Source organism: Equus przewalskii, chromosome 3 (assembly GCF_037783145.1).
Source record: "Equus przewalskii isolate Varuska chromosome 3, EquPr2, whole genome shotgun sequence".
NCBI classification, from domain to species: Eukaryota; Metazoa; Chordata; class Mammalia; order Perissodactyla; family Equidae; genus Equus; species Equus przewalskii.
Window position 1 is genome coordinate 117989154 of NC_091833.1, and position 12082 is coordinate 118001235.

General features: G+C 39.3%; 1 protein-coding gene across 10 annotated transcripts in view; it reads left to right on the forward strand.

Moving 5' to 3' along the window:
• The window catches only part of POLN (DNA polymerase nu), a 174937-nt gene that overhangs the window by 14536 nt on the left and 148319 nt on the right, over positions 1-12082 (forward strand). For 9 of the 10 annotated variants that reach the window (XR_011538820.1, XR_011538819.1, XR_011538821.1 and 6 more), the window contains exons 4-5: positions 8529-8608; positions 10569-11069. Coding sequence is in view for 7 of the 10 variants with exons in the window: in XM_008528095.2 (XP_008526317.1) it covers positions 8529-8608; positions 10569-11069 (581 nt within the window). In the remaining 3 variants the exon portion in view is untranslated. The remainder of the gene's footprint in view (positions 1-8528; positions 8609-10568; positions 11070-12082) is intronic. The other variant, XM_070615230.1, reaches the window with a different exon arrangement.

Consider the following 12082-nt stretch of genomic DNA (forward strand, 5'->3'; position numbering starts at 1 on the left):
GATCTATTCATATTCAGGCATCTTTTGCATGTGTGCATCTTTACTGTAGAAGTCAGTCAGGAACTGGTATGGATTTTTGGATGTGGACGTACATAGCAATTAATAGTATTTTAGGGGGAATGGTGGTGGGGGGGAATAGTGAAGAAAGGTAAATATTTAAACATCAGAGAGCTTTTTCCTTATTCTGTGTACTTGCTTTCTAAAATAAAAGAGCAGTGTGCACTTGACAGAGGTGGAAATATACTTCCCTTCAAAAACTGATAAGAATAGTGAAATACTTCTGATAGGTATAATGTGAGTCTCTGTTGAGAAAAATTTATGGCTGTCAGCCCATCTCCTGAACTCTCTTGTCATGCTCCTAGATACCCTGTAAAAATCCTAGTTTACATAAATTTATTGAGGAGATAATGGAAAAAGATAAGGTATTACTTTTCTGTCATGTGTTCTTGGATTTGGAAAAGTAGTGGACTTCTCGTAAGAATTCTGTGTTATCTATTGCTGCGTGACCCTGTTACCATAAACTTGGTGACTTAACACACATTTGTTATCTTACAGTTTCTGTGGCTCAGGAGCCCAGGCACAGCTTAGTTGGCTCCTCTGCCGGGCTGTAGTGCAGGTGTCACTTAGGGCTGAAATCTCATCTGAGGCTCGAATGGGGGAGCATTCATTCCAAGCTCGCATGGTTGTTAGCAGAATGCAGTTCCTTGCAGGCTCTTGGACTGAAGGCCTCAGTTTCTCGCTGACTGTTAAGCCACTCTCAGTTCCTTTCCATGTAGTTCCCTTCATAGACAGCTTGCTTTTGCAAAGCCAGCAAGAGAGTGTCCCTAGCAAGACTGACATAGTCTTAGGTAATCACAAACATCCTGTCACCTTTGCTGTGTTCCATTGGTTAGAAGTGAGTCAGTAGGTCCCATCCACACTCAAGAAGAGGGAGTTACACAGGGTGTGAATACTAGGAGGTGGGGTCGTGAGACTGTCTTAGAGTCTGTCTACTACAGTGTTTCACCAGTTTTATTCTTACTTCATTTGAATCTGAATTAAAGTGTTGGTGGATTATTGATGAGTGATGCTGGACCTAAGACCTAATTGATTCCTGGACTCTTGTCATATGCTGAGCTGTTATTATGTCAAATTCTTATTTCTTGATAAGTAAAATATTATAAATTATTGTTTCATTTCTGAAAGCCCATTTCATACCAAATGTCAAAAATTGAACTCAGAAATCAGTGGAAATAAATTACAAATATTTGCTTTTACAAACACTTATTAGGTAAAATCAGACAATGTTAAATGTCACTTTGGGGTCTAATTTTCTGATCTGCTAGACTGACTGAGCTATCTCGATATAGAAATCTAAGGATGGGACTGTGTATATCTTTGTGCAGCAAGATCAATCTTTACTTAAAAACCCTTTGCTGTGAAAAAACAGAAGCTGCAAAAACTTAAAATACAACTTAATGAATTAATATAAAGAGGACATCTATGTAACTACCACTTAAATTGCCAACACCTCAAAATTTCCTTCTTAATTAAAGCCTTCTCCCTGCTCAAAGGTATCCTGACTTTTTGTGTCAGCCACTTCCCACTTTCTAATCATGGGCATTTCGTGTGTTCCAAAGGCGTTTTGGGCAGAGATGATTTGTCCGCCACACCAGGGTCTGTCCTTCCCTTCTGAGGCACACGATCAGACTACATGGCTCAGTCTCTGCAGTTAGGTGTGACCAAGTGACGGGTTCCCGGTAGTGGGTTGTGCTGTCAGGTGGTGTGTGCCATTTCCTGGGTAGACCCAAAGACTCCAACTCGCTACCTAGCTGGCCTCTTTTCTTCCCTCCACTTGGAACCTGAAATGATTCCTTTCCTACCCTGCAAATGATAACAGCGTCCTAGAGGATTGTGGAACACCATGCCAGAAGGAACCTGGGTCCCAGAGTGACTTCATGAAACTAATGCACCACCAGCTGAGACCACTCGCCTCAGAACATGAGAAAGAAATAAACTACTTTTTCTTCTTTCTTCCGTTGTATTGTTGGGTCTTTTATGACTGTAAGCTTAGCTTTTTACCCTAACTCATGCACCTTTAAACTAGATTCAGAATTGGATTCATCCGACTTAACTGGTGCCATGTATAGGATTATGCATATGATTAAGTACATATTTATTAGAATATGTCTCTTTGTTTTAAGTACCAATAGAAATCAAATAACATTTTCCAGTACACATTTATCCAAATTCTGTTTTATTTTAACTTTATAGAGCTTAGAGGTGAATATAGTGTTTTCCAGTAAAATAAAAACATTTTTACAGACATTACAAATTAATACAAGTTTGAGACGCATAAAGGTAAATATCCAGCTCATTAATGTGGAAGTCTTTGCGATTTCAAGGACAGATAACAAAAACTAAATGAGAAAATGGATCTGTTTTGATTATATTCATTCTAGTCAAGAGTATATGGATAAACATTGTGTATTATTTTTATTTCTATCAAATAAAATCCTTACGTCCAGTCACTTAGCAAACTCTGCCAGGTGTTAGATTTGCATTCCCACTACCCTAATTCAGGCCTTCATTTCTTCTCTTTTGGATTTTTGCAGTAGTTTGATTGCTGTTTGCCTTCACTTTAGTGCCACTTTGGTCCTGCCTTTGCACCATTGCTAGAATTAGCTCAGCTCTTGTGCTTGCTTCTGCAAGATTTATCTACAGAAACATTCCCACGTATTCCTACAGGGTGACCTGGCCCCTGCCTGCCCTTTTTAGTCTTACATCCTACCACATTCTCTCTCGTACTTCATGCCCCTTTCACATTTGACTGTAACTTCCAGACATGGGACATTTTCCAACTTCATCATCTACTTTTTCTCTCCTTCACTCAGAACGCTGAGTGGTGAAATCAGCATTTTACAGGGCTCTGCTCAAATGCAGTGATAGTTCTCGCATTACAAGAGTGCCTTATTGCAAGTAAACTGCATTTGATTTATTTGCAACTCCACTTGTGGAACTTACTGTGAAGTAGTTTTTGGTATTTGTATAATGCTTGAACTCTTGGTATGTTTTGAGCTCTTTGAAGGGTAAGGAGTTATCTTTCTTCTCACAGGTGGGCTCATGTGTATTCAACTTGTACTGTTTTGTAAGAGCTTTCTACAAACATAAATATATGGAGGATTTTACTGTTTTAATATATATGTTGTAAATGTTTTCCTCAACATTTTTAGGGGGTCTTTTCTACTGAAAAGGTATTTTTTAAAAAAAGAAAAAACAACCAAAAACATGAAGTCCGTAAAAAAAAATTTTTTTTTTGCATACACAAACGTAGTGAAAGGATTCAGATATACATTGTTTTCTTAGTTCAGGCTTTTTCTTCTTTGTTGAGCCCTCTTCCCTTATTGCTAACCCACGTTAACAGCTTAGTATGTGCCTCTTATATTTCTGTTCATTTGTTTCCGTGATTATAATTTCCACGATTATAATTATAGCTTGTGTGTGCATGCACACTGTGTGGCTGTGCTTTGCCATCCAGATGAGATTGACTGAGGCCTTTGTTGCAACTGTATCACGTTTGAGCTTCCTCTTCACTCAGTCCTGCTTCCCAATAGCACCCCCAGTAAATTTCCTGCAGGCGAAGCTCAGTCTGGTTCCAAGGGAACCTGATCTGCTTCAGTTGGTGCCAGGAGTAGTCTGAGAAAGCTGACACGGCGTTTTGGAGTTTGGTCACCCTCAGGCAGGCTGGCACTGATGACTTCATTGCAAGTTGTAGGTGGAATGTGAGTGGCAGCAGTGCAGTGAAAACCTTCGCTAGAGTTGGCTGGTCTAGCATACCAGTGGAAGCAACTGCCCAGGCTGCTGGGACAGTCCTCATTTGAAAAGTACAAAGCAGTGGGAAACAATGCAATTGGTGGCTGTGGGTGGGAATAATAGATCCTTTGGAGAAGGACAAAGGCTGAGGGTGATTAATTAGCAATTAAAGGCTAAATGTGATAGATTACTAGAGGGCTTCCTTGGTAGCCTATAAAGAGACCACCTGCAACCACAGGCCCAGTGCCTAGTGCCGTCCTAAGACTTGTAGAGCTCCAGAGAAGGTTGAATTCTCAGACCTGGCAGGTGTGCTGCCTAAGGGTCAGGGCCTTGCTCAGGAAGAGCACCCAGACCCTGAGATATGGGTTGGGGACATCTGGATTAGTGCATTCACTTCCTCAATCCCAGATACCTCTGGGACCTGCAGAAGTGGCTACTCTTCTCTGTTAAAGGCCAGTGCATCACCCCCATCCACCCCCCAGCTTGAAGGCAATGCAAGAGGTTTCTGTCTTGAAAAGTAATGCATGCTCTTTCAGGAACTGCCACCCCCTTCCCTCCTGGCCCTTAAGTCACAACATAACCTGGTCAAGAGGTACTGGGCCTGTTAAAGGAGTGTATGAGACATAGGTCAGTCAGGGAACAGAAACTGTATAATTTGAACAGAGAAAGTTTAAAGCATTATTTGCTAGTAATGAGATTAGTTACTAAGGAATAAAGAGAACTCTAAAGGATATGGTAAATGCACGTGGAGCAGCTACCCGAAGTAGAGGGCCAAAGGAAGGAACAAAATTGGTATGACTTGGCCAGTTGACTTTCACTAACCTCTGTCATCTGCTGTGTTAGTACAGACACCTTGGGCTCTTTAATGGAGTAACCACGGGGCTGGGGTGGAGGCTGTGTGGGCACAACAGCATGCTGCTTTCACTCACCAGGGCTGATCTAGCTGTTGCCTCTGCTGAATGTCTAACCTTCCAACAACAGACCAAATGCTGAGTCTCCAGTAGTACCATCCTTTGAGGAGAACAATCAGTCACTTGGTGGCAAGCTGAAAGTGCTGAACTCGTTGTGCCCCCAAAGGTGCCGTGATTCATCTTGACTGGAATTGACACATATTCCAGGCATGGGTTTGCCTTTGCTGTTTGCAGAGCCTCAGTGAGCTCCATTATCCAAGGCTCACAGAGCATTTGATCCACTGACGCAGAATCCGCATAGCATCACATTGGATGTAGGGACCCACTTTCCAGCAAAGGAGCTGCAGTGGGCACATGATTGTGGGACCCACCAGGTTCCCTCACAGCCACACACCAAAAACACCAGCCTGATAGAGTGGTGGAATGGCCTGTAGCAGGCAGAGCTCAAGTGCCAGCTTGGAGATGACACCCTGCAATGATGAAGCAGTAATCTCCAGGGTGCGGTATGTACTGTACATCAGTGACTATTACAGGGTGCATTGTCCCCCATTATATGTAATTAAGGGGTCTGGGAACCAAAAGGTGGAAGTGGGAGTGTCCCTGGTTACCATCACTCCCAGTGCTGCACTCAGTAAATTTGTTTCTCTCCCCTCATACTTCTGGGTTCTGCAGGTTTAGTCTTGACTCCCAGAGGTGAAACCCACCAGGGACATAGGAAGAGTACCATTCAGTTTCAAGCTATGGCTGCTGCCCAGTCATTTCAAGTTCGTTATGCCAACAGATGGGCAAACAAGGAATGTAATCTCCATCCCGCTAGAGATGACCTCTTGGTCATCAGGAGAAGTTAGGGCTGCTGTTACATAATGGGGCCAGGGAAGCATATACTTGGCACCTAGGTGATGGTTGGTCACCTCTCAGTCCCCTGCCTAAATTTGATGGCCAGTGCAACAGCCATGGCCTGAGAAGGGCCTGGTGATTAGGGGCTTATACCTCTCAGGGATGAAGGTTTGGGTCACTCAATCAGGTAGACTACCTAAGACCAGCAGAGGTGCCAAGCCAGGGTGAGGTGACCTTAGTATGGGTGCTGGAGGAGAGAAATAAGTATCATTTGCAACTTTGAGACCAGCTGCAGCAACAAGGAGATGCAGTTTATCCCATTAACCTTCCTTGTGAAAGTTTCCCCCAGGAAGAGGCCCACCAGAATCCTGAAGGAGTCGCTCCCAGAATGTATGTGAAGAAAGTGGCTGTGAACAGTCCAGTGTAGTGAATGGTAGTGTAGGACTGTAGTGAACACCGTGGATGCCTGGACCCCCTGTGTTTATGCTAAACGATTCAGTGCCCCAGCTGCTGAGACTGTTGCTGGCTCGCTGCTCACACCACAGCCCCTCTTAGTGATTGCCACAGCTGCAAAGAGGTTTTTTTTTTGCCCACGGGCACACCCCTTTCCCAGGAGCAAACAATCCAATGACTGGTTGGTGCCGGGGTATAAAGGCCCAGCTCCCTTGATCCAACGGGGTACAACTCTGCATGGCCATGCCAGATCCAGAGCAGGCCTTTCTAGTCACTGCACCTTCGCCCAGTGCTCCTTCATTCCTGACAGACACTGATCCTGAAAGCACTCCCCAAAAACCTTTCTGAATGCAGGCCTTCATCTCAGAATTGGCCTCCCGGGGACCAGACCTGTGCCAGTGTATGTATATAACATACTCATAAATGTACATCAGTGGAGAGATTTGATCATTGTTTTAAAAAATGAGATCATGTTTTCACAGATTTCTACATCTTCAAGTCAACCGATATAACTCAAAGTCATTCTTTTTAATGACTATGTGCTTGCTTCATGATGTGGAAGTTACATAATTTATTCCTCGACTTCCCTCGTGATGAGTGTCTACTTTTCTTTCAGTCCTTTGCTATGAAGCAATACTGGCATAAACATTTTGGTTAAAACTTATTTACTGTTGCATATATTTCTATGAAACAGATAACTAGGAGTGAGGTTGGTTGGTTAGATGATTTATGTATTTATATCTCTGTTTTTATTGAGTAGCATACACACATACACATAAAGCACATATATACTGAATTATAGCTCAAAATTTCACAGTCTGAACACCCTTGTAACCTTCACCCAGATCAAGAAACAGAACAGTAGTAGTACCTTCGAGGCCCATCTCAGCTCCCTTTGGGTCCATCCTTTTCTTCCCAACTCCCAAGGGTGATACATGTATTTTTAATTTTAGTAAGTGTTGACAGTTTGCTTTCCAAAAAGATTCTAACTGTTCACATTTGTACCAGCAATGCATGACAGTACTTCTTCTCTTCCATCTTCAATTATGTTTAATTCACTGACTACTAGTGAGTTTGAGTATTATATCATGTTTATTTGCTTTTTGGATTTGCTGTTTTGTGTATTGCCTCTGCCTATCTTTTGCTCATTTTTCTCTTGAATTGTTTGTCTTTATTGGTCAACGTATAAGAAATTGTTGTATAATACAGTTGTTAACCCTTTGTCATTTTTGTTCCAAACAGTTTTCCCATGTATTATTTTCTTTCAGAAGTGGTGCTAGGGCCAGCCCTGGTGGCCTAGTGGTTAAGTTTAGCGTGCTTCGTTTTGGTAGCCTGAGTTCAGTTCCCAGGTGCAGACTTATGCCACTCATCGGTCAGTGGCCATGCTGTGGTGGTGGCTCACGTACAAAAAGAGGAAGATTGTTAGCTCAGGGCAAATCTTCCTCAGCAAAAAAGAAAATGAAGAAGAAGCAGTGCTAATGTACTATCCTTATTTATTAATCTGTCCTTTTCTACTGAATTGAGATACCATCTGTGTTGTATATTAAAGTATCGTAAGTCCTGCAGTCAGTTTCTGGGTTGTCTGTTCTGTTCTAGAGATCTTTTTGTCTGATCCTATACAAATATCATGTGGATTTGATTATAGTGGCTTTATAATGTGTTCTGATAATCTGGCAAGGCAATCTTCTTTTATTTATTTTTTTTAACTTAACTGTCTTGTCTATTTTCAGATGTTTAGTATTTAATATGTACTTTGAAATTGTTTTTCAATTAAAAGAGCCCTGTAGCATCTCTGATTGGAATTGCATTAAATTTATATTTGGAAGAATTAAACATTTTATGCTTGGGCTAATGCTGTGTCTTTCCATCAGCATTGATGTTGTTTTATGCCATTTCATAAGATACTAAGTTTTCATCGAGTGCCTTGTGCCTTTCTTGTTAAATTTATCCTAAGTATAACTTTTTCTATTGTAAGTGAAAGATTTCCCCCCATTTGTGTTTTTCGGTTGTTCTTGTTGCTGTAGAGGGAACATGTATCACAGTGGTTATGAGCAGACTCCTCAGTCATGTCTCTGGAGTTGAATCCAGGTTCCATCACTTAATTTTCAGCCCAGGATTATTAAAATTAAATTTAAATCAAAAGTTTGTGTTAATGATATTTTACTAAATCTCTGTTCCATTGCTATAGTGTTCAGTCTAAGAATTTCTTCAAACCTTTAATACTTGCAACGTTCTGTAAAATGTTGACCTTGGGTTTTTGGACTCAAGTATTCAAATGCAAATACTAGGTAACAATTTTTAATAAACATTTCACGATTACATAGATCTGTCTATAGTAAGTTTGGAGATACTGTACATAAATGTTTATTACAATGCTAATATGCATTTTGGAGGTGATTTTATTACATTGTTTTAAGCAAGTAAATAATGAGTAAATAGCATGATTGTAGAGGCTGTTTCCAATGTTTAACTAATTATATGACTTAGATTTCAATATTTCTTTAATGCCTCGTTTCTTTTTTGTGTTTTTAAAAGCTGCAGAAGTGGTAAAAAAGTCCAGTGTTAAGAATTCAGTAGTACTTGAAGATGGGAAGAATCAATCACTGGGAAAAAAGGTAAATCATTCCAAATATGAATAATTCTAGACAGATAACCTTCACTCATTCAACACACTTATTAAGTGTCTACTGTATGCTAGGTGTTATGGACACAACGGTTAAAAACAAAGTTCTTCTTCTCCAGGAGCTTATAGTTTAATTTGTATGAGGGGAAGGGGAAGACAGAGAAGTACAATAGATCTCTGCAATACGGTGTATTAAGTGCCATGATGGAAGTCAGTCCCAAGTGCTTTGGGAATGGTAGGAGAGACATCTACCCACTTTTTGTGCTGTTTCATTTTGCTTTTTCGGGGTGGTGGGGAGAGAAGTCTGGGATGTCTTTTTGAAGTATGAAAAGTATATCTGAGTTGAGATCTACAGGATGATTAGGAGATGGTCAGCCTAAAGATCCCCACCTTTAGAGGGTAGGGAAAGGACTTTGAGAACATTTTTCAGGTTAAAGGAAGAGAGCTTGGAACTTTGAAGGAGTGGAAATAAAGAGAAGTTTACAAAGTAGGGGATATAAATTTCACAATGGATGAGTTACATGGTTTGGGCTTGAAGGAAGAGATGAGAAGAGGTCTTATCACCAAAGACCTTGTATATGAAACAGTGGTGGAGGCAGCATAGTGGTTAAGAGAATGGATTGTGGAGCAAACTACATGTGTTCAAATCACAGTCTAACTTCCTCTAATCTAAACTCCCTGTAGTAAAATGGGGATGATAGGACTGCTGCTTGGTTGATGGGATGATGGTTTGCCCCTGAAGTGGAGGGAGGGGCATTTTCGACAGAGAAGGGACTGTGCAGCCCTTTGTAAGTAAATTCTTTCAGCAGTGTTCAAATTGTGCTCCTTGGATCCCTAAGGCAGAGGTCTTCAAACCTTGTTGCTCCCTTTCTCTCAAAAGAATTTTGAAAAGCCATGCATCTTCTGACATTTTAAGTTGACATTTATAATATTTGCTGCAAATTTTAAAAGTTTCATAGGACATCATTTCTGGTGTATTGATAATGTTGACATTTTAAAAACTATTATATCATCATTTAGGATATATCCACTAAAATCTAAATGCTGTACTCTGGCACCTTGATATCCATAATCATCCCTTTAAAAAAACTTCAGCAGCATATTTTTGAACAATCTGAATTTTTGTATGTTCATTTTTCTCCTTGAACTCCTTTTCTTGTATATTCCTCCACAGAATTTTTAATGTAATATAATTTTATGCTTTAGTCTTTTCTTGAAGACCATATGATATTTCTCTGCAATGAAAATGAGTATAAATTTAAAATTTCTATGACCATGTGACCAACTGTTAAAACATTTTCTTTCAAAATTATTTTTAAAGTACTATTAGTGTATAATTGTTCAAAACAGCATAAATGTCATAAAATCTGAAAAATAAACATTCAAAATAAAATTTTATTGTAAATGAACCCATAGTTCATCATGTCAAATGGATAGGCATGCTTTTTTCCCGTTGGTTGGTTTGTGAATCTATGAATGAGTATTGCACATTGCTAGATCAAGATAGGAAGAGGATTGCTGCTGAGCCATATTTTTTTTTTAATTTTTAGTAGATAGATTAACATATCAAATAGTTGCGGTGATTTCATTTTCTCTATAAATGGTCTTTACTTGGAAGTTGTAAATTATTATTCTTCACTCTTACGCACATCTGCAACATATTCCCATCCATGGCATCTCATTACATGCACAATTTCAATACAGGGGTGTGGCTGGAGACTTTGTTGAACTCCTGCCTATCCCAGCTTATGATTCACATATGCACTCCTACCTGGGTTGAGAAAAATCACTGCTCTAGAAGACGCTATATAATTTCATTAGAAAGTTTATTCTAGATGATATGAAGCTGTGTTCCTACTTTACCTTAGATGAGTTTTATCAGAAATTAGTTTGGTTTATATATCTGTTTTATGAATCCATATTCTAATGAAATATTTTCCATTTTTTGATAGAATCTTAGTTCTTTTACAAGCCAGACATCAAGAGCTTCTGTCAAACTCTCTTCTCAGTTTTCCAGTATCAGACTCACAGATCAGCTGTCTACTGACCAAAAACAGAAGGACATCAACTTGTTGGCTCCTTCCAGTTGTTTAATTCCACAGTGTAACCAAGAGGCTTCAGTTCTACAGAAACTAGAACATAAAAGAAAATATTCCCTAAAAGAAAATATAAATAATGAAAATAAGGGAAGCATGAATCTTAAAAGAAAACATATTACATACAATAATTCATCAGAGAAAACAAGTAAACATATGGCATTGGAAGAAGATGCTGATGAGGTTGGACTCTACCTAAATTCTGGGAACTCAAGAGCATTCAAAAACCATTTTTGTGATATTAGGTATTTGGATGATTTGGAGAAAAGCCAGCTGATTGAAATGCTCAAACAGGCAGTAGCCTTGGCGCTAACTCTGATATATAAGGATGGTTCAACCCAGCTAAGAGCTGACCAGGTTAGTAAACAGTGTTGGTTTTTGTTTGTTTGTTTTGGGGTTTTTTTGGCACCATAAAAGAAATCCATTTTCTTAGTGTCTGATTTTGAGAGGAGAACTAGAAATAAGATTTTGAGCCTCCCCTTCTCCCTTAGTGGCAAGTGATTGATAATGCATAGTTCTCATCTGTTTTTTAAGAAACTGCCAAAATGTTTTCCAGAGTGATTGTACCATTTTATATTCCACCAGCACTATACAAGGGTTCCAAATTCTCCACCTCCTTGTTAATACTTGTTGTTGACTGTCTTTTTTATTTTAGCCATTCTAGTGGGTGTGAAGTGGTACTTCACTGTGGTTTTAAATTGCGTTTCCCTAATAACTAATGACATTGAGTATCTTCTCATGTACTTGTTGACCATTTGTGTGTCTTCTTTAGGGAAATATATATTCAGATCTTCTGCTCATTTTTTGATTGGGTTGTTTGTTTTCAGTTGCTTTATCTTGGATCTGTAAGGGTTCTTTATGTATTCTGATACAAGTCTGTTGTCAGATATATGATTTGCAATTCTCCAAATCTGTGCTTGTTTTTTCAATTTCTTGATGGTGTATTTTGAAGCAGAAAAATTTTTTAATTTGGTGAACTCCGGTTTATCAGATTTTTTCTTTTATTTCCTGTGCTTTTGTTGTTGTATTTAAGAATGCTGTGCCTATCCCAGGTCATGAAGATTTACTCCTGTTTTCTTCTAAGTTTATAGTTTTAGCTCTTACATTTAAATCCATTTTGACTTAGTTTTGTGTATGGTGTGAGATAAAAACATAAATCTACCCTTTTGCATGGGGATTTCTAGTTTTCCCAGTATTATTTGTTGAAAAGACTCTTCTTTCTCTGTTGAATTTCCTGGCACTTTTACTGGAAATCAATTGACTATAAATGTAAGAGTTTATTTCTGGACATTCAATTCTGTCCATTCATCCATATGTTTTTCCTTATGACAGTACCATGCTGTCTTGATTACTTTATCTTTGAAGTAAGT